Source organism: Aptenodytes forsteri, unplaced genomic scaffold (assembly GCF_000699145.1).
Source record: "Aptenodytes forsteri isolate BGI_AS27 unplaced genomic scaffold, ASM69914v1 Scaffold2, whole genome shotgun sequence".
NCBI lineage: Eukaryota > Metazoa > Chordata > Aves > Sphenisciformes > Spheniscidae > Aptenodytes > Aptenodytes forsteri.
Window position 1 is genome coordinate 7,740,408 of NW_008795695.1, and position 22,625 is coordinate 7,763,032.

At 40.4% G+C, this 22,625-nt stretch overlaps 1 protein-coding gene across 1 annotated transcript in view; it reads left to right on the top strand.

The window, feature by feature from the left end:
• The first annotated feature begins 4,168 nt into the window (after positions 1-4,168).
• The window catches only part of LOC103902070 (trifunctional purine biosynthetic protein adenosine-3-like), a 22,355-nt gene continuing 3,898 nt past the window's right edge, over positions 4,169-22,625 (top strand). The window contains exons 1-18 of the mRNA XM_019473055.1: positions 4,169-4,337; positions 5,137-5,232; positions 5,885-6,059; positions 7,802-7,913; positions 8,376-8,435; positions 9,278-9,403; positions 10,096-10,183; positions 11,379-11,464; positions 11,938-12,106; positions 14,219-14,450; positions 14,586-14,680; positions 15,409-15,518; positions 17,576-17,774; positions 18,359-18,610; positions 18,903-19,055; positions 20,268-20,474; positions 21,493-21,636; positions 21,963-22,093. Coding sequence (XP_019328600.1) covers positions 4,169-4,337; positions 5,137-5,232; positions 5,885-6,059; positions 7,802-7,913; positions 8,376-8,435; positions 9,278-9,403; positions 10,096-10,183; positions 11,379-11,464; positions 11,938-12,106; positions 14,219-14,450; positions 14,586-14,680; positions 15,409-15,518; positions 17,576-17,774; positions 18,359-18,610; positions 18,903-19,055; positions 20,268-20,474; positions 21,493-21,636; positions 21,963-22,093 — 2,604 coding nt within the window. The remainder of the gene's footprint in view (positions 4,338-5,136; positions 5,233-5,884; positions 6,060-7,801; positions 7,914-8,375; positions 8,436-9,277; positions 9,404-10,095; positions 10,184-11,378; positions 11,465-11,937; positions 12,107-14,218; positions 14,451-14,585; positions 14,681-15,408; positions 15,519-17,575; positions 17,775-18,358; positions 18,611-18,902; positions 19,056-20,267; positions 20,475-21,492; positions 21,637-21,962; positions 22,094-22,625) is intronic.

Below are 22,625 nucleotides of genomic sequence, written 5' to 3' on the forward strand. Positions count from 1 at the left end.
GGAGTCTCAGCGGCGTCCAACATGGCGCCGGGGTTGGCGTGGCAACGGCTCTCGGTGAGGCTGTATGGGGGGCACGACTTTTATTATTCTTTTTTTTATATGTGCACTTATACACGGAGACCTTAACTGCTTTGTAGCCTTCGCTCTCCTGAGTGAATTCCACCTTAGTAGATGACAAGTTCCCCTGCCTCTTAACGGGCTTGTGAAACAGCTTGTGTGCAGTGCTTACCCTGACAAACACTTGGTCTTTCACAGCGTTCTCGTCCCTGCCCATAACACGGTTTTCAAAATGCTGTGAGTGCCTCTGAGCAGCTGCACTAGCAGCAGGGTGTGCTGGCATTCGTTGGGCTCACCCAGAAAGGCAGCGCCAGGCCCGCTGCGACCCAGAGCTCCCGGCCTCCGCTGCCTTGCGGCGGCAGGGCAGGTAACACCTGGTGGGTTTTCCTACGGCCTCCATGCATGGCATCGTCTGGCTGTCGGGGAATGGCAACTTCAGCTAAAGAAACCCCAAACCAAGAAACAGTTTTCATCCTCAGCCTGGAAAGGAGGACCCAGGTGCACGAACTAAAGGCCCAGTAGATGGAAGACAAATAACAATGTTTCCTTCCTGAACAGCAGCATCTATTATTAAAAAACAAACGGACAAAAAAACCCCTTGTGTTTTTTATTAATGGTACTTGATGGGGTATGGTTGAGCATGCTGCATATCCAGCCAGAGAAATGGTGGCATTGAGGTCTGAAAGGAAGCGACAGCCATGTAGTGCAATCTGCTTCGTTTTACAGCTTCCACTATTGTACTCTGACTGCTCATCCTGTTACGACTTTGCCAGTGTGCTGTCTTGGTGAATAAACAACACTAAAATACATTGTTTCAGAGAGATTTTCTCTTCTATTCATTAGGTAATGGTTTTCTACATTATTTTAATTTAAAGTTCACTTTCTGTAAAAGTCAGATTTTGATATTGGAAGTTTCTGTGTATATTGTCTTTCTCTGCTGCATATACACTTCATCACCTAAGAAAACAGTTTGGTCAAATAATTGCAATACAAATTGACCCACCGGAGTGAATGCAAGTTTAAATTACCTTCTTCTGACCAGTCGTGCAGCAGAGAGATGTTTCAGGGCTACACGAGTTCTGTTTCCGACTCAGATTGTCATAGCCTCCTGACTATAAGAAAAAATTCCAAAAACTGTTGCAAAAGAGAGAGAAATTTTATCCTTGTTTTGTCTTATAAGAAATAGGACTCTTCTTTCCTTGTAGTGGTTTGCTCTTCAGTCACAGGTAGAAAATGTGGAACCATGAGTTTGCAAATCTAAGGAAGGCAGTCTACAGATACTTGGTAAGTGATGCTTAAGACCGTTGTAGCAGGCATGTCTCCTTAAACTGGGAGGTTCAAGTACAACATCTGTCCAATGGTACACAAGCCGTTAATTCCATAGAAGTTTTAAACAAACTTTGCAGATTTCCTTTAAAAAGTGTTTTAGTGGTGTGGAAGGAATGGCTTGTGTTTCTATCAATGTATTTTTTTTTATTTCTCATTGCCTGACTTTAAGGGATGCAGATACTCCTCAGTGCTATGTTGGGATACGTTAATTTTGTTTTCAGTAAAGAGTGGTAGCATTGCAAGCTTGCCAAACGTCAACCAAACGACTTCCGATACTATCATGAAAGGATTAGGCTGTTGAAGAGTATGGTGCAGGAACCAGTGGAAAATAAAATAATGCTTATTATATACATTGTATCTCTGCCACCGCTTGTATTAAATTTCTTCAAAAGGTAAAAAGGGTGGTAATTAAGTGGGGCACAATTCAAGTGTGTGCTAGATACTAAAATAACCTTTATTTATATATCTAAGGATATGTTCCATTACAAAGAATATGTCTGTGGGAGTTATGCGTGCAGGTTGTAACTGGAGCGTTTCTGTTTAGCTGTAGACCGTGAAAGCTATGTTTTATTTTTACAAGTTGTCTTTGGGATTCTTTACTTGTCAGAGGATATAAAATTGCTCTTAACATGGGAACTGAGCAGTGATCTCAGCTTCTTGATACCACATTGTAGCTTCTTTTTTTTCTAGAGTTGAATACTATTAACATTGTAGGATTGATTGGTGGGGAAGAGGTCTTTTTTGTTGCTAGCTGAGGAAAAATGGAAAGAGGGGAGAACGGTCCATGCTGCTGAAGTCTGTGGGGAGGTCTGTTTTGAAGGGTGGGCGGCATTAAGGGGATCCTGCTGGGGATCCTCCCATCAGACAGGAGGATAAAAGGGGACAGGGCAGTATGCAGGTCTGTCTGGTTCTTTCACCCTCTCACCCTTGCCACCCTTGGCAAGCTTGCCAAGGATCCAAAATCATTTGGATCTGAAGCACGAACTGAAGGAAGAACTCGAATCTGTCTGGAGGACTCCGCAGCCTTTTGTGTGGACAAACAGCAGGGTCTGACACGGTAAGGGAAGATGATTCAAGTGAGACGTCCCTCTCTACAGCATTTCCTCTAGGACGAACGGTCTTACCAGCTTTCTTTTCTTCCAGCGCACTTTTGAATTGCTTTGCAAAAAAGGTCTTTAGTGTCCTCACTATGATCTGGAATGGAAATGTGCATTTTTTTCACAGGGCAGGAAGCGCTGCTTGGTTTCCCTTTCTTCCCAGTCAGGAACTTCAATTTATTCTGCCTTAGAAAACTTCAGTGAATTGTGAAATTATATTTAAGGGAAAAAATAATTTTGCTTTTAAAAACACTTTGCTTTTTATTAATAATGGTTGGACTGTAGTGCCTAATGAAGCTTTGTAGAGAGCATGTTGATGTCTTTGTTAGAGATAGAGCAGTTGTAACCCTTTGCTTTTAAGTTCACAGCAACTTCCTAGTGACTCCAGAATTATTTGTCAAGCAGTGACAAAAGGAAAGACAAAGTCTGACATATGGGATAGTTACACAGTATAAAGACTTAGAAAAGTCTTTTGCAAGGAAATCAGTCTGGCGATTGATAAAGCATTAGGCATATGCTCTGTGTTTATATGCCTAGAGCACAATACCTAAAACTTAAAATTAGTCTCTTAGATAATCCACAACGGTCTGTAATCCCCAGGAACAGGCTACCTGAAGTACTTACATTGTACTTGGACAATTTAATAATTATGAAAATATATATAGTTAAATTTTATTTTGTTGGTATTAGGTTAAGACATTTTAATACTGTCTTAGGAACTTGAAACACGATTATTGATTTATCACAGTTCTATGAACATCTTTTCTGAAATGTTATACCTCAGTGTCACCATTTAGCTTCTGTTTGCCTTTGGAAGCTATGTAATGAACTCAAACCAATGGTTCTGATTTCTTAGGAAAAGACTGCTGACATGTTGCTTGCAAAGCTGGTGTTTTATGGTATCTTTAATTTATTATCTATTTCCTGGGTAAGGACTGGTTTATGCCGTTAGCATCTTCCTTAAAGGTCATGTTCTGGGGTGTTTTTTCTTTCTGACATTTGTCCACATTCAACACATACGGAAAAATTAAGTTTGCAGATGTGACCTATATTGGGTATGATAATATTTCTGAAATAAATCAAAACTAATTTGCCTAGAAATATTATGGAGGAACTGTTTTAAATGTCAGTGTGCTAGCGAAATTAACAGTTGTTCTTTTATTGAGCATGCTGTTCTGCTGAAGTTACCCTCAGCAATTGTCAAAGTATAAAATCTGTTCTGAAAACTGTCTTTACCATTTATTACTGAGCATGTTTACACTTATAAAAGTTCCTAGATTGACTACAGTGTTCAGTTTGAAATATATTTAACTGGCAAAGTTACCTAGAGCATTTGTATGAAACTTTCTGTCCTGTCCTGTGTAGTTGTTCAAAGGACTTGATGACACCTAGTCATGACAAGGTTATTTCAGCCTGGATACTTAAGAGAGGAAATCTTGACTATACTGAAACAAGTGGAAAAAATTCCCAGTGATTTCACTGTTGTCAGTAGTTAAACCAAATGTGAATGATGCATCCATCCAGTGACACTACTGTTACAGTCACATTGTTCAGATGTCTTATAGATACCTTTCTAATACGAACTGGATTGATATTACTTACCAATTATAAGTGAGAGATATAATTTATATATTTTTGCTTATTTTTACATGGGTTTGTGAAATAAAGAGATAGTACTATATATGATGATTCTGGGTTTGCACAGGTTAATGGCTGATCGGGTGCTTGTGATTGGCAGTGGAGGGAGAGAGCATGCGCTGGCCTGGAAGTTGGCCCAGTCCCCACATGTAAAACATGTGTTTGTTGCTCCAGGAAATGCAGGAACAGCTGACAATGGAAAAATTTCCAACTCAGGTAAAAAGGGGAAAAAAACAGAATATTGTGCCAAGTAATCAGTAATATGGGTGTTGGAACTGAAACAAAACTGACCACATTTGTGTTGAGTCGGTAGGAGATAACAATTACTCTTTTCTTTTCCTGGTACCACAGATTATTTAAGGTACATATGTATTTTCTTCTGTATGTTTTGTTTCTGAATTTTAGAACTGCCTAGTAAAACATCATACTATATCTATTTTTAGCCTAGCTTCTTGAGATAGTGAGGCTTATATGAGACACTATATTTCTACACCTCATCTCTTTCCTCCCACTGTCATGCTTGAATTCACTTACCAATTTCAGCAAAATGTAACAAAGGAATAGAAGGCTCAGAGTTATTAACTTCTGGATAGAAACTTCTCTGGTGTCTGCCCAGGCTGCTTAGCTAAATTTAGCTACATCATGCGCTACCATTGAGTAAAACTTTGCTCAGATGTTGAAATTGAGTTTCCTTATGAATGTACGGTTTTATTTTTTAAAGTTTTTGTTCTGTTATGATAAGCAGCTTTTAAAAGTTTATGTTGATTACATATAGCAAATAAAATACATTTAATAACTTAGCAGATGTGTATTAAAAACAGTAGTGCAAACTGGAAATGTTCACTGTTCCTTCTGGACTGTTATTATTATATTGTTTGTTTTACTTTGCCCTTCATAGGCTGGGGCATTATTTTAACCATACTTCTTAGGGAGATGGAACAATGACATTCTCATCTCCCATCTCTTATTTAGGCTTTACAGTGGTAACTTAATTAAATTTCCTTTTCCTTTTCAGCTGTATTAGTGAGCAACCACACTATTGTTACCCAGTTCTGCAAAGATCATAACATTGGACTTGTGTTAGTTGGACAAGAAGCTCTTTTGGCAGCTGGTAAGGTTGAAATAAATGAACCTGACAGTAAAAATCAGCACCTTGAATTCTGCTTTAAAATTACCTCTTTCGGATCTTAGGACACACACTGACTTAATTAAACTGAAGAGCAAGAAAATACGGATTATCTTGTAAATGTAAATTGTAGTCACTTAAAACATTTGGCTTCATAGCTGTATGCTGCTTTTTGTATGTTAGAAATCAGCAGGGGAAATCATTCAGGATCAAGAATCGGTAATGGTTACAAGTACTCTTGTGTCTTCTGCTCTGCTTTCCTTTATATAAAGAATTTTCTTGCAATAGCCTTAACATTGTTGCTGTATGCAACAGTACCCAGACCATCACATGCATTTATTGTAATGTGCAGTAAGATCTCCATGTCTTAAATAGTGAACAGAAGTACCAGACAGTCCTAATGCTAGTCATGGGGCGGTAACTGTGACAGTGCTTAGTAATGTAAAGACCTCTTAAAACTAAATGATGAAACAGGTCATTGGATGTGCTGAACTTTATTTTAAGGATGAATTAGCTGTTTGGGACAAGGAAGAGTGTAACAGACTGCCGGCATGGTTATATGTGGTTTTCCTTTTGTCAAAATGACTTGATGTTTCCAAAGAGATTACTTGGTTCTTTTGCTATTTTTGATTATTAGGGATTGTTGATGACTTGAGAGCAGCAGGAGTTAGGTGTTTTGGACCATCTGCAAAAGCAGCCCAGCTGGCATCCAACACCAGTTTTGCCAAAGCCTTTCTGGATCGACATGGGATCCCAACAGCAAGGTGGAAAGCTTTCACCAATCCCCAGGAAGCTTGTAGATTTATTATCAGGTAAATATTTTGATACTGGAAACTCCTCTGTCAAGTTATCTATGCATTTGGCCTTCACCCATGATAGTTACCTAGAACTAGGTAACTTTTCAACTGTTGTTTCTTCTCAAATAGCTACTGAATTAATTAGTTTTGTAATTAGAGACAGATGGTGAAGGTGCAGGGAACTTGAACAGGCTGATTTTTCTGTTCACAGAGAACAGCTCTTTGATCAGCTTCTTCAGGATTCTAGTTAGCCATTTAAAAGACAAAAAAATTGTGGCAGAGAAAGTATTTCAATAAATCCTTCTGTAAGGGTAAGAATAATTTCTGCACAGACAGATACCAGCAAAATGCTATCTGTGGAGTGATTTGGGAGGGACTGGTCAAATAGTCCTAACTTAAGGAGAATACTCTTATTTCTTCAAGGCTAGACAGCATCTGTCTTACATGGAGAGGGAAATGTAACTGCATATCTCTGCAATTGCTTTGAGCAGTAACGCCTCTGAAGTCATTGGGGATCCTTTGGGAGAGTAACTTACCGCTGTGGCTATTTTGGTCCAGTCTCACAGTAGCTGCTGTGTTCAGCTGTGTGTCTGTGGCTGTGTGTCGGTTTCACGGACTTCTTGTCTTTGCTGTCACATGCTACATGTGGTATAATCTAGTGGAACTTTCTTTTTTTTTAAATAAAAACAACCTTTTCACTGCCTTTGTTCTGTAACAGCATTTAGTCTGTATTACTGCCATGTAGAGAAACAGGCCAACAACTTGCATGTTTGTTTCTTGTCTTGTCACATGCTACATGTGGTATAATCTAGTGGAACTTTCTTTTTTTTTAAATAAAAACAACCTTTTCACTGCCTTTGTTCTGTAACAGCATTTAGTCTGTATTACTGCCATGTAGAGAAACAGGCCAACAACTTGCATGTTTGTAAGCATGCATAAGACTCAGGTCAGCACACTGAGATGTGGAGAAAGGGAGCTTTGTGTGAGCCTGCTTTGGCTGCTTGTATAAATATAGGGTTGAGATTTATCCTAATATAAATCGTAATGTGGAAAGGAGGAATGAGATGTTGTTTCAGAAAACAGGCTAGTAGTGTGTAGAATCAGCTCTTCAAAAGGGACATTTTACTTGACTGTCCACAAGCCGGAGAGAGGTGAATGGATAAAGTATAGTTAAAACATGTTAACGTTATGCTGTCTTGTTCTTTTTGTCCTTCTAGATTTAGTTTGTGTTTAATAGTAAGTGGAGCAATTCTGGGGATACAGTGTTAATACACTAGTTCTAACATATCCTTTACGTGCAAGACCTAACTCAGCCTTAACCTTACAACCCTAAAGAGAACTTCCATAGTGGTTTATAGGATTATGTACTGTAATCTGGTGTTATGAAACTATAAATCATCAATGAGTTCATCTTTCCAAACCTATGACAGGAGTAAAATAGTAACCCAACTCAGGGAGAAGAGGAAGAAACTGCGAGGTGTTAAAGTTCAGTGACTTGTCCAAGGGGCTACACTGAGTTGGTGTCAGAACCAACAATAGAATTCATGGATTTCTGGTTCACAGTCCTGTGCTGAGGGCTATAAGAGCCTGTTCACCTCCATGACAGGATGGGCTAGCAGGGAATGTATTTTTTCTGAAGTGTTATTCTTCAACCGTTCTGAAAAAAAGGAAGAATATGGGAGTCATTCAGCTTAAAAATGATAATTTCACTGGATGCAGTAAGGATGCCTGAATCTCACTTTTGCTTTCATTTAAAGCACAGACTTTCCTGCACGAGTTGTACGGGCGAGGGGCCCTGCTGCTAGAAAAGAAGTGACTATTGCAACCAGCAAAGAGGAAGCCTGCAGAGCTGTCCAAGAGATTATGCAGGTGGATAAATCTTTAATAGATCAGTGGGAATGCAATTCCTGATGTTCTGTAGCCTGTGAGTTTGTAATTTTGGCCACAGGAAGCAAGTATTTTCAGGAGAAACTTGCCTATTTGACTAAGGAATTTCTCTGGGTATCATCCTCAAATTCCTCGTGTTTGCCCCAGACAGTGGGCAGTGAGCAGGGCTTTGTAGAGTTTGTGACTGAACTCTCCAGCACTGAGTCCTGCTGCCCTGCCCCTCCAACTTTTTAATGTTTCGTTGGCTCCCGAAGTCTGATAAGGTGCATTTCAATGTCTCTTCCTTATCTCCAAATGAGATTCTATTTGCTTTGCTCAACATACCAGAATTCAAGCAAGCCGGTACTTTTCATATACATTGTTTTTTCTGTTAAAAGAAAATACAGAGAGGATTTAGTTAGTAGATGTCATGTTTGCTAACTGGAGAACTTTTTTTTTGTACAGGACAGAATGTTTGGAGAGATGGTTGTTATTGAAGAACTTCTTCAAGGGGAAGAACTTTCTGTATGTGATCGATGGTGTGGTTGGTTGTGCTTTTATTGTTTGGCATTATTGCTATGCTCTGTGCCTAAACACACAAGTTTATTGTTTCAAATAGTTTTTTTGTTTTATTTGCACTTACGTAAATAAATATGCAGTCCACGCAATTTGATGTGACGCTAATCAATGTATGTTGTCAGTAGAATTTTCTTCTACATTAGCCATAAAATTGCAATTATACTGATCTTTTTAGGTGGAAAATGATCTTTTTTTCCTAAGGTGACCTAAACCATGTTTGTATGGACTTTGTCTTGGTAACTCTTGTTACATCAATAATTTTGTGCTAATATTTAGTGCCTATTTCAGCACTTTCCTTACCATGGATTACTACTCAGTGGCAGGATAAAACTTAAGCATGCATATTAAATGCCACATGAAATCTGAAAATTAGTTCTTTGTGCAAGATTTGTCCTGCACTGCGAATACCTCACACTCGTTCAGGCCCCAGATCTGCAAACATACACGTTTAACTTGAAACATATGAATAATTCTGTCAAGTCAATGAAGACTGTTCACATGCTTTCAGGTAAGCATATGTCCACGTGACTGATAGGTCAAGATCTAATTCATCAGAAAGGAATTGTTATGAGGGCCACCATTTCTCTTGATTATTTAAAAATGAGAAAGCAAGCTCAATGAATCCTTCAGGTCAGTGGGCTTGCAGCAGCATAAGTGGATCCTATTGCTTTCTCTTTGATTCCTAATTTTTCCTGGCAGAACTGACTCTCAGCCTGTGACCAGCAGTGTTAACTTCCTTTAGGACAGGACACTGTCACTGTTTCTGTGTTGTGTGTGTCTCTTAACAGTGCTTGTGCTTCACGGATGGTGTCACTGTTGCCTCAATGCCCCCAGCCCAGGCCCACAAACGATTATTGGATGGTGACCAGGGTCCAAACACTGGAGGGATGGGAGCCTATTGCCCAGTTCCTCAGGTACAGCAGTCCTCCTCCTCGGCCTGCAGTAAGGCTGATCACCTCTGTGGTTAATATATCTCCTTTAGGGCCCAATCTTTTTTCTTTCACATAGGCCAGATTTCTTCTCAAATTGATTGATGCTTTGCTTGTGTAAGTGCAATACAGGGCTCAAACTTTAGTAGTCATTCTTTAGGATTTAATGAGCCAGTGTTCTGAGGAATGGTCTCTCTTTTACCTTTTCCATTATTCCTGAACTTGGTGTTTCTCTGCTCCGATTAGCATCACTTGAAATGTCCCTGCAAGATTCCCTGCATGCCTGGAGTCTTTGTGTCTTGAACATGACCTTGGGTTTCTTGTTGTCGATTCTTAAAGCTGACTGCATTGTTCTAAATATGCTGCTCAAGTACATTATTACTCTGTTTTTCTCTAAGTACAGAAACAATCTTGGTCTGTACAGCCCGGGTTGCCAGTGTCTCAAACCTCCTTAAAATTGGCCTTCTAAAGAAAGAACCAAACAAAAAGTCTTGGGAGACAGAGGATCAGTGTATCTGTCCTTCAGGCGCAGCACCCTGATGGAAGGAGCGCACTGGTTGGGGGCGGGAGAGTAGAAAACATAGCTGAGGCATTTACTTACCCCAGTCCTTCCAGGTCCTATGAGCTAGTCCAGCAAATGTCATCACTGTCTCAATCAGTTTGGTGTTGATTGTCAGGTTCCAGAAGTTCTTCTAGAGAAAATCAATGATGTTATCCTTCAACATGTTGTTGATAGTATGAGACAAGAAGGAACAGCATATGTAGGTAAGTAAGCATTCAACTGAAAGACAAGGTAAAGTCATATCAAGAATAGTTTCATTGTTAGGGATTGCTTTTGAATGCCAAATAATATTTGTTTAAAAAAAAAAGTTAATTTTTCATGCAGTATTAAGCCTCACTGGTTTGGCTTTTAGCTCTTCCTTTGGAGAGAAGAACTTTCATCTTTTCTCCATAAAACATACTGTTTTTTTATTAAATATTTTGTGTTTAAACAGTTGCAGCCAGACTTTCTGTAGTTCAAGGTATAATATATACTTAAGTACAGTTGTATTGTTCACTTCTATATACAGCAATGTAAGTTTTCTTAAGATCTTTGTCTTAAGGCTGTTTTGAAAAAGGAAGGTGATGCTCACAGCTGTCACTTGGTGCCAATGGCTGCTTTTGGTACTGAAGACTGTCAAGATCACATACATGTAAAGAGTTGGGTTCCAGTCTGCGATGTATTCTTCGCTATTTGGTAACTTTTTTACAATGCCCAAATCCGCAGTAAGAACGTAGTGGGTGTCGAGCATTTTCAGGACAATGCTGGAGGACCTGATGCTTTGTGGGGTTCAAATTTTCACACTTGTTATTCTCTGGGGATTGGTTTTCTTATTATACAATGAAAGGCCTGCTTTAGATCACCACATGCATTGTGGTGCATTGTGTGTTGAGTAGAAATCACAGCATGCCAACTTCAACAAGTTTTTGTTTGTTCTTGTTTGTTAGTAGCGGTAGTGAATTTTGGTTTGTTATTTTCGCCTGAAATACAGAGTTATACATCTATATTTATGCATAACAATAGCGCGCTTAATGGTAAGAAAATTGCAGTGTCTGCGTAATGAATGGGGTTTTATGGGACCTGTTTTTTTCATCCTGTCAGTTCCTTCTGGTCTCTGAACGCCTGCAATTAGAGGGCTGTAGCAGAAGGCGGAACTCAACTTTCTGATGCAGAGAGGTTGCTTTCCGTTGTATTCGGTCTAAAATGTGATGCAATGTTCCTCAGGTTGTTGCTAGCCACTTTGTTGGTTATTGTGGAATTATTATGACTTGTGTGTAACTGCTTGCAGAATCCCTGCTCCTAATTCCTCACGGTTTGCAGAAATGCTTCCCACATTCCAAAATACTGTGTTGCATTTAAAGGAGTTCTTGAAAAATAAACATTTAAATTCATTTGCTTGGCTGTGTTCTTTCTGTTCAGGTGTGCTGCAAACAGGTTTAATGCTTACCAAAGATGGTGTGAAAATTTTAAACTTTAAATGTCAGTTCGGTGACCCTCAGTGCCAGGTGAGTGAAAGATACTGGAAACTTAAATATGCTTAGGGAAATGTACATGATGTATTTGGATTTATGTCTTCCTTCCCCTGAACATGCAGATCTGAATGAGAGTGTTTAGACAATATGTGAGGTTCCTCGAAATTTTAACTAGTCAGCTTCTGTGAATTGTTAGTTAAAGAATTTAAGTTAAAGAGCTGTTGCTCAGATTTTATTTTTCTGGATAGAAGCAGACTGGGAGGGGCCTAAATTCATGTTCCTTCTATATAATCTCACATCTCATGTTGTAAATTTCTGTCTGTTACAAAAAGATGCTGCAACTTAATGCTCACCTGTAGTTTCCAAATTTACTGGTATAGGGAAATACAGTATTTTCCATTTGGCAGGTACAGATTTTACTCTATTAATTGAATTTTCCCTAAGTTGAATTTCAACAAGTCAGCAAGATAAGAATTAACTGCTATCACTACGAAAATTTTCTGCAGGTAATTCTTCCACTGCTTAAAAACGATTTTTATGAAGTGATTCAAGCAACAATCGATGGCAAACTCTGCAGCTTCATGCCAGCCTGGTCAGAAAATAGCACAGCTGTGTGCGTGGTCATGGCAAGTCCAGGATACCCAGGAGACTATGACAAAGGCATGGAGGTAACAGGTAACTTCAGTAGGTTGTTTAGTCTTTAATTTCAGCCCAGTACTTCAGTAAGCTTGCATTTACCTCTTCTCCCAGAGCACTGTACTGCTTTCCTCCATCCTACCCCTGACACTCATCAGAATCTGCCTTCATTCGTCACTCCTTGTCCTTGTGGAAGGATAGCTGTTCAGTAAGATCGTTTAACTGGAATGCATGCCTGTCCAAAGTAGCACAGGGGCTAAATGATTAAAATTACATCATTCTATAAAGCTCTGTCTGTGGCTGGTTGCTGAGATAAGAAGGTGATGGGCATTATGTCCTCCTGGAACAACTGTGGTGCATCCATGTGGAGTACTTCCACAAACCTTACTGGAAACATGGACCACAGTGTTGTCAGCACATGACTGCTTATTGCTTGTTTTGCTCTCTTGCTGGGAGGTCACTTTATCTTAGCTAATGCCTGACCAAGTGATAAGGGTGACACTTGAGGACCTGTGGCCTTTAAAATGGGAGCGATTCATGCCTCCACCATCAGCTTGGTTCTTTCCCTTGTGCCAGCCAGCCAGGTCATTACTGTGTAATACTAATAAGGACCTCTTCTTCACAGGGCTCGAAGGGTTTTTGGGAAGTTGGGCATGTGGGCTTTAGATCAATACTCATTTTCTGTGTTAAAATTCTTGTGGTTTAATATTAAGATTAAAGTTTTTAAAAATGTTTAAAATCAGAGGGAACTGTTGCAGAATTATTTCTTTCCCCCTCAGCTACTGCTTTGCCAGTCCAACACTATGCCTTGTGTAAAGCAACCCAGACAACTGATCTTATATCAAGGCCACCTTATTTTTGTCAGAACTCCAGTTACCTTGCATCACCCAGGGAGGAGGTCATGTTATATTGCTTTTTCCCTTGTCAAGATTTCTGCTGTCATGTTCTCCTTGCCCACCCTCCTCTTCCAGTTCCCTCACTGTATTTATTTTGTCAGTGATATTCTGGGAAACTGCATTTCTGTAACTGTAAAAATCCAAACCATGAAACTGAGTGAATCCCTCTGCTAATAAGCTGCCTTTCACTTGTCAGACTCAGGAATTTAACTTTTTTCAGGTTGGTATTCATACCTTTAGGGAGTGAGGTTGTATGACCACCCTGCTTGTTAATCACAAAAAGAGACAGTCAAAACAATGAAATTCAATTCATTCTTTTATTATTATACTCCAACCCCTGGAGCTGTGTGGGTTTTATTAGTTTTTTTCCTATCTTCCACATTGATTCCCACATTTTAATGGTTTTAATAAACATTTTATTCTGGAGTATTCGCTAAAACATGACGGGAAGGAGTTAGGTTTCCATTGCAGCAAGGCCAGCTGGGGCTCAGCTTTGACCTTGTCAGGGCGGTGCTGTGGCAATGTAACACACTGTACTTTCAGCAAGTATAAAGGTCCCTTTTACTTGTTTATAAAATCTGTCTAGCCGACAGCAAGGGGAAAACTGTTTTGTTTCGCTTTTTCCAAGTGATGGCAGCAGTTCCTCCTCTTCCCTTATCTTCTCCTCAAAATATGAATCTAAAAAAAACCCTGAGCAATTTTGCTTTCCTCCAACAGGAAAATACATGGAAACAAATTAAAAGAACAAAATATGTCATTTGGTTTAGCTATTGGAAAGCCACCTGCAAGTGTTTGTAGAGCATTGATTCCAGGTGTGGTAGGGAATTGTGTGGAGTGGGCACAGCAGAATAGTGAGGGGAGCGCTGAGGTAACATTAACATTAATGGTTTAGTATCAGGGAGAGGGGAGAATCCAAGCAGTAAACTGCTGTGAATTGTGATTTCATACAGGAAAGCCCTGCACAAATTATTCACAATTACAATATTCAGCACAGTTTTGCCCTGGCACAGACTAGTCATATGTCCTGTTGTGGCTCCCGGATCCCTTATTTCTGTTCCTGTGTGATCTGTGTCCTTACTGGACACCTTAGAAGGGAGTCTTAGGGCCAGAGTGGGATACCCTTCAGTGGTAATGCTGTTTCTTGGAAGAAAGGTAAGGTGGGAAGCTTTGTTGTTGTTCTCCCTTGCCTGAAGAAAGGACTTCAATCTTCACTGCTTTGCCAACACAACTCAGAGAGTTCCTTTTGCTTTTGTAGGGCTGCTGCAAGCCAAAGAGTTAGGGCTGGAGGTGTTCCATGCTGGCACAACGCTGAAGGATGGCAGAGTGGTGACAAGTGGTGGCAGAGTCCTCTCCATTACTGCTGTTAAGGAGGACCTGATGAAAGCACTGGGAGAAGCCAACAGGGGTGTAGCAGCCATACGTTTCAAGGGTGCCACTTACAGGAAGGACATTGGCCATCGGGGTATACGGCTTCTCAAACAGTCTCTGTATGTAAGCAAAGGCACTAGCAGAAATAGATGCTAGTCCAAAGTTTTATGTCTATTGTTCCCATTTGTGTGATGAATGATGGTCTATGCAGAAAATGTCACTACTGCTGCTAGCATGTCCTTGACTCTCCGCAGGGGTCTAATATACAAAGAGAGACACGTGGAAGCTGTAACCAGTGATGTTTTGTTTCATCAGCTGGAAACATCAATTGTAAGTGGTACCAGATCAGGTAAGATTGGGAACAATCTTTGAATTTCCTCGGTATATTGAATGCAACAGAACGTTTTTTTCCACAGGAGGTGAGCAATGCATTCTTGGCATTGAAATTGAGCTTGAGAAACTGGGCTGAGGTCACCACGAAGAAAGAAAATTCTAATTTCTTTCTCATCACTCCTCTTTTGCTTAATTAAAAATAGTTGGCTTAACATGGGGATGATTGCACTTTTTCGAGGTTAGTCTAGTGAACAGAATAATTCCTGGACTAATGGAATGGTTTTGTACGTCACTGGACAGAAGTGATCCTACCAGCTGTATATGTGAGTACAACATCCAAACAGTTATTAGGGTGTGGCTAACAGTCACTGAACTTGTTATTTGCTCTTCAGACTATGTTCTTTACTCTTAGCAGTGATCTACTGAGGAAAATTTCGTGTTGACTTTTTTCCCCGTAGAAAAAAACAGCTGCATAAAGAAAAAAGACAAGCTGTTAACAGTTTGGTAAAATATTTAACCTTTGCTATACATAATCCATAGGTCATAAATACAGAATAATAACGATCTATTTACAACACCATGAAGTATGTGACTTTGGGGTCCGTGCTTCATAAAGCTGTGCATGTCAGTGGACACAGTGCTGTCTTCTCCAGGAAATCATAATTTGCAGTACTTGCCTTGACGCGTGTTTTGGGTCTTTTTATTTCCCTTAAAAATGATCCTTGACATATTTGTACTTGGCAGGCAGTCATTCAGAAGTAGGAGGCGTTGCTGGTTTCTTTGGCTTGAAAGCATCTGGTTATGATGATCCTATCTTGGTATCTCAAACTAAAGGCCTTGGACCTAAACTGCAGGTAACTTGCAACTTGACTGTAGCAAAGCTTGCGTTATCTCCCAAGACTGTTTTAAATGCCACAGCCAATTGCACCATCTGCACCCTTCTGAGCATTATAAATACATCGCAAGGCCACTGCAGTGGTCATCTGAACTTTGTAAATGATCTTTTGAGCAGGGCCTGTGCATATGCCATTGAGAATGTGGAAGTTCTGGATATTTTGTGATGAAATTATAATAAACCGAAACATTTAGCTGGGCATTTGAGCAACTAAGAACCAGAATTTCTAATATAAATAGAGGATCCATTGGCTTTGAGAAAGATCGGTTCAGAGAGGAATTGGTGCAGTGAAGTGCTGAAATGATAGCTGTCAGATTTAGCTTAACAAACTGTATGCAGAGAGGTAGCATGATTACCGCTGTTAGGGCACTGGGGAAAAGAAGGATGGAGGAGATAAACATTAAAGAGGAAGAGAAGCCAATAGATAAAGAATGCTAATTACACAAGAACACATAGGATAAGTTGAGCCAGGAATATATTTTTATGTTGAATCAGAAGAAGGTTTTCAGCCATCGGAGGAGTGGAGGTCTGAAGCTGCCTTTCACTGATCAAGCACAGCAACTTAACTTGTTTCAAGTTGGTGTTTATACCTTTAGTAATGGGATGATATGATGTGGCTTCCTGCAACAGCAGGAGACCGAACATAATAATCCAGAAGGTCTTTTGCAGTCTTACATCCTTGGACACCCCTGAGCGTGAGAAAGTGATTGGTGCTGGCTCCTGTGAGTCTTTGTTCCAACTGCTTGGCAGAGAGACATTCCCAACTGTGTTTACACAGACTGTTCCCAAGACTCTTCCTTGGCCAAAAAAAGTTGGCGAATGCCGATACGAATTGTTACTAGATCAGTGGGAGGGAGATGTTGTAATGCAACAAAGGACATGGAATGACTGGTTTCCATAGCAGTTCTAAATCCACCAGCTGGTGAAAGAAATCAGGCTTGTAATCAAACTCAGATTTTGTTTAGGTGCTGATCTGTTACCATTTTTAAGCCGATGATAGTATTTATCTGCATTTTTCCCTTGCCCATCTTTCTGTACTGAGCTTTTCTGCACTGGTTTAACTACACTGATAGAGCTGTGTCAGTAAAAGGTAGTCACCTTGAAAATGTATCCATACATATGCAATCTTTGTCCTATTTCAGACCCTGAAGTTGTAACTGCAGAGGTGAATTGCACTGTGTGAGCTGGTGCTGTGCATCTACATCAGCAGTTGGCACAAGCGGAACCGCTCTGGTGTATCCCTGACAATGTAGAAACCTCTGCTTGTAATAAAGTAATGTAAATGTTGCCACTTTATAGAAGCCATGATGTCTGAATCATTACTTGCAGGATGCAAACGCCTTTATAACTTTTTTAAAACCCAATAGCAGCCTTCCTGAGGGAAATATTATTGCTTTGTGAAAGACCTGCCTTTCAAGGGAGCCTACAGACCAGGCCCACGTTGTTGTCTGTGACATGAGATAGCTGAGATCAAGACTCCTTGGGGAGGGTGGGAGTGAAGAATATCATTCCCTGGGGACTTGGCAAAGAAGGAAGAAAACTACTTAATAAATTGTTTCAGTTTTGCTGCGTAGCCCAGTGAAATTAGTAGGCAAAAGTAAAGCAGAACACACAGTGATGTTTGAGCAACCCGATCTTATTTTTGGAAATTGCTAGGATGTTCTGTAGGTTGAATATCCTGGGAATTTGTAATTGCTTTTAGACAGCTCTTATTCTGGATTTGACATAATATTCCAAAAAGCAAGCAAACAACCAACCCAAAATGACAATTTCTGGGTAGTGGAGCTAGAATTTGAATTAATGTTTCAAAAAACAAAATAGATTTTTCTTTTCTCTGAAAAAAAATGAGCTGTTTTCTCTTGATTTTAAACTAGATGATGTACCAGGTTATCTTCTGCATGTATGTTCTATTGTGATTCTTTTCAGGGAGAAGAAGATTTCTGCTTACTTGACTGATTAATATCTGAGTTTTGCATATTTCTTGTCACCACTGCTGGTTCCCACCATGTTTTGCAGATCGCACAAGTGTGTAAGAGACATGACACCATAGGTCAGGACCTGGTTGCCATGTGTGTCAATGCCATCCTGGCTCAAGGAGCAGAGCCTCTCTTCTTCCTCAATTATTTTGCCTGTGGCAAACTTGATGTTGAAGTGACTGAAACAATCAAAGAAGGAATAGCTGAAGCTTGCAGAAATGCAGGATGCGCTTTTCTGGGTATGAACACTCCTCTCCTTTGAGATTTGAAGGTTCTGATGTTGAAACGATTGCTAGTGAAATAGACTTTGTAGGCAGAGGCAGTATGTGGCATTAGAACAGTTGGTTTCTGTTCAGTGGAAAAAACAGTCGAGCATTTGGGCTTAAACTCTTCCTTATCTCTAAAATGGGTCAGCACAGAGGGATGATTTTTACTATTCATGCATTTGGATCCTGATTCTTGCTTATTTATCCTTGTAACAAAGGAGAGCAAAACTGGATGCCACACATTCTTGAAGTGTTAATATGTTTTCATTCCCTCTCTGATATTCAGTCATAGCAGGGAGGTGCCAGATAAGTAGCATGAAATGGAAAAAAAAAAATTTCTCCTTTCATTAACTTCATGAAGCTTTGTTTTGTTGAAGTCTTGAGGTGAGGTAAGAAACAAAGAAGGATTTTAAAAATATATCTGAATGAGCTGCTTAGGCTTCATGTCTCTGCAGCTATCCTGGATACGTTGCTTATTTTAGGAGATGCTATAGATTTAAAGTTAACAATAAAAATATGTTTACAGCTAGTGCTGACTGCTTTCTCTCCCCTCTTAGGCAGGGAGATGGCCGAGGTGACTGGCATGTATTCTTCTGGAGAGTATGACCTGGCTGGCTTTGTGGTTGGTGCAGTGGAGCGAGGGCAGATGCTTCTGGGGCTGCAGAGAGCTGATGAGGAGGATGTGCTTATTGGACTGGCCTCTTCCGGGATTCATGGCCGTGGCTTTAGCATCATAAGGAAGATTCTTTTAATGTCTTCCTTACACTACTCCTCACCAGCGCCTGGCAGTTGTGGTGACAAGACTCTAGGTACAATATCTTTCTTCTCAAAAACAAACCTGCAAATGAATTGTGTTCAGACATTGTCATAACTAGGTGCTGCCAAGGGTTATTTACTTCAGGATGGGTGAGGGTTAATCAGTCTTTGGGATAGGTATGTGGGCTTGCGTCCACAGTTTTGGAAGAGTGGGACAGCACTTTTTGCTACTTCCCAAAGTTGTCTGCCATGAAGAGCAGAAGCGAACCTGTTCGGAGAAGCATTCCCACTAAACACCTAAAGACCTTTTAAACAAATTGATTGAACTGACACTTTTGTTTGCAGGAGATATATTGCTGACCCCAGCAAAAATGTACAGTCCATCTTTGCTGCCTGTCCTTCGCTCAGGGCACGTGAAGGCTTTTGCCTTCACTGCTGAGGAGGGGTTGCTAGAAGGCATCTCCAGAATCCTGCCAGAACATGTCAGCGCTGTCCTAGGTAAATAACAAAGATGACTGTTTCTGTTTGACAAAATTTATATACATCATGGACTTGACTTTTCAGCTTCAGTTATGACCCAAAGTCAATGCTTTTCCAAAGAGCCTACCAAAACCATTCCTATTTCAAGTAAGCATCAGCTGATGAGCACCACTCTCTCATTGGAGAAGGGAAATTTAAGGAGAGTTTGAAGGCAGCTCATCTGTAGGAGAAAAGGGATTTGAGAAGATTGTGTTCTGCAAAACACCTCTCCGTGCTAAACATTTTGACCAAACAGTGAACCTTGTTGAGAGAACTAATTTGCATGATGTGCTCCACAGTATGTGTGTACGCACACACACACACACACACACTTAATACAATTTTATGGTAGGTGGTAGCTTCCTTATAACAGATTAGCATTTGACATCTGTAAGTAAGGTAGAACTTTTTCTGTGTAAGCCAAAATTGGGCAAAGTATTCATAAGTTCAAAATATTAAAGAAAACCATATTCATGTGAGTCCAAAAATATTGTGGGGATGGGGAGGCGGGGAGGAAGGTGTCTCTATGTCTGTCTGTATTTCTCTAGAATGAAATTAGAAAGGAAAGAAACAAACCCAGCTTACTAATGTGGTGCCCAGCTTGCTTGCCAGTGCCTGGAACCACAGACAAGATAACAAGCCCAAGGGATTGTTAGTTTTCTGAAGTGAAGTTGAGATGGCAAGTCTGCACCATCAAGCTTTCCAGAGACAGCCTAAGGCCATGCCTGTGTGAGTAGGGTCACTGTGGAAGCACATCCACACTTCCCATCCATGTGTAGGCTGCTCAGCCCTGTTCCAGTCTGCCTATCAACACACTCTTATACTAATTATTGATTCTTTGAAACAGAAAACCAGGACCTGCTTAAGTAGTCCAAAAAAGCCAGAAAGTGATTTGTCCCATGGCTCCTTTATCTCTTATGGAAGAGATGTAAGTCATCTGTAGCTTTGTCCTTCTGGCTGATGGGGGATGAATACATTTTAATTCGCCATCATTTCCTACGCGTTCTCATTAGAAACCCTCGAGAAGACTTGGCTGGCACAAATTATGACTAGAAACCTGTAGCTAAGCAGCACCTATAAACTTGACTGGAAGTTGGGTCAGTGTCCTTGGACAGTGTTCTTAAAATAGCAAGAATTAGTCTCTATCAGCTCTCGTTGTGCTGACCATATACAAATTTCAATCGTTTTCAGATGCTCTCAGTTGGAAGATTCCTGAAATCTTTTGCTGGCTTTACAAAGAGGGGAACCTCTCTGAGGAGGAGATGGCTCAGACATTTAATTGTGGGATCGGTGCAGTCTTGGTTGTGCAGAAGGACCTGGCTCAGCATGTTCTCAAGGACATACAGAGACATGAGGAAGCTTGGCTGATTGGGAAGGTTGTTGCCCCTTGTCACACAGGTTAGCAGGTGTCCTAATGGGAAATGAAGACACTCACAAAAATTAAACAGAGTGTGGTTTGATTCAAAGTGTACAGATTCATCTGTCTCACTTCAGAGGGGTTTTCGCTTTAGGATGCGCTATTTAATTTTTAAGTTGATACAGGGTAAGTTGTTTTAGAGTGTGATTCTGTGAAGCACTGAGCATCTCCTGGGAGGTACCAGTTAGCCTCAGTTCTGTAGGCACTGAAGAGACTCCTTACTGCAAAGTTTGTGTAGTTCATATCTGTCTTCTGTCATTTCACTAGGCTGGAGGCTACTTGACACCTTCACATCTAGATTTCATTATTAAATACAGTGAGAAGTGAATGACTTGTTTTCAGAGTGACAGTACTTGAATAGTGTCTTACCTAGGTACCTGCTTGAGACTCAAGTAAATCCCTCTGATGACTGTCTGCAAGGACTCAAACGTTATTTAGTTGATTATATTTTATCACAATCGTGGTAATCAACCCACCTCCTTTCCAACCCCTTCCCAACTCACATGGATCCTGTGTAAAGATTGAGGATAGGCCACAGCTGTGTACAGTCATAGGTGATGGTAAGTCTTCATTCTGGTATGTCCATTGCTTGACATACAGCAAGACACGAGCCAAAATCCCTCTGGAAGCCAAACAGCTTGGGGAGCAGTTTGGGCAGCCAAAATGCAACCTCAGCTCTGTCAACATCATCTTTAGTTTAATTTTGCAATGTGTGAGAAAGAGGAAGACAGGTGTAAAAGATGGGGATAATCCTTGAAAAGACTATGCCATACCTAGGCCTTTGGAGACAATTCTGCAAGTGAGTAACATAAAAGAGATCGGCACAACTAGCATGAGTTGGTTTGTTCAAGTAATTCAGTTAGCGCTAGCATAAATTAATTGCTGATAGGTTTTTCTCTTAATTAAAACTTATGATTAATAAACTATACAAAGTAAATTTAAATGGGAAAGTAAATTCTAAGGTATTTTACTTTTAACTTTTTCCTCACATACTTGGAGGAGGTTCTCACATCAAAGTCAAGAATCTTCTTGAAGCTCTGCAGCTGAGCAGTCCCCAGCATCTGCTGAATAACGCTGTTGCTGAAAGCCGACACCAACCCAGAAAGAACAAAGTTAAAGTGGCTGTCCTCATCTCTGGAACAGGTGAGCTTTCATTTATCATCACACAGAGAAATGTCCTTACAAAGGAGAGGCTGAATTCAGCCCTGATACAAATGCATCCACCTTGCCTTTTTTTCAGTGGAGTCTGTGGAGCCTTCTAAAACCAAGGTTGCATTTTGACTGGAAGTCAAGAGGAGTGTTGTACTGCTTAACAAATGAGCTTTATTAGTGCACAAATTCCTTAGTCCTCTTCTATTTGTGCAGTTGTTGAAAACAAGATTTTTGTTAGATAAACGGGACTGAGAGCCAATTCTCAGTCACATAGATGCTCACCTATTTCATGAATGTTTGCTCTCTCTTCATTTGAGGCACAAACCTTGCTGCGCTCATCAGTTATGCAAAAGAGCCAGGCAGTTATGCTCAAGTTGTCCTTGTCATCTCCAACAAGTCTGGTGTGGAAGAACTACGAAATGCAGCCCGGGCTGGAATTCCCACCAGGGTAAAGACACCCATTTCCTTTCCTTTTTATCACCAGCTCACAGATACTGAATCTGTAGGTCTTTATGAAATGCTTGGTAAGCATTCATGTTTCACTTTTCCTTAAAATTTTTACATGGATAAGGGGATGTAGCACAAAGCTGTCAAAGTTATCAGTAGAGGCAGAGCTGCAAGCTGTATGGACAGTGCTCATTGGAGGCTGTGAGTGTCTTTCCCATCTCTTCAGTGAATGCTACAGTCCAGAGTTAGGAGGGGACTTAAAATTGCAAGTGCTTTGGTTTGAGCCTGAGACTGTAGCCCATGCAGCTTCAAGCTTTAACTGAAATCAGTAAGATTTCAGGCTCTGTGAAACACAGAATCATTTAGGTTGGAAAAGACCCTTAAGATCATCGAGTCCAACCGTAAACCTAACACTCCAAGTCCACCACTAAACCATGTCCCTAAGTGCCTCATCTACGCGTCTTTTAAATACCTCCAGGGAGGGTGACTCAACCACTCCCCTGGGCAGCCTGTTCCAATGTTTCACCACTCGT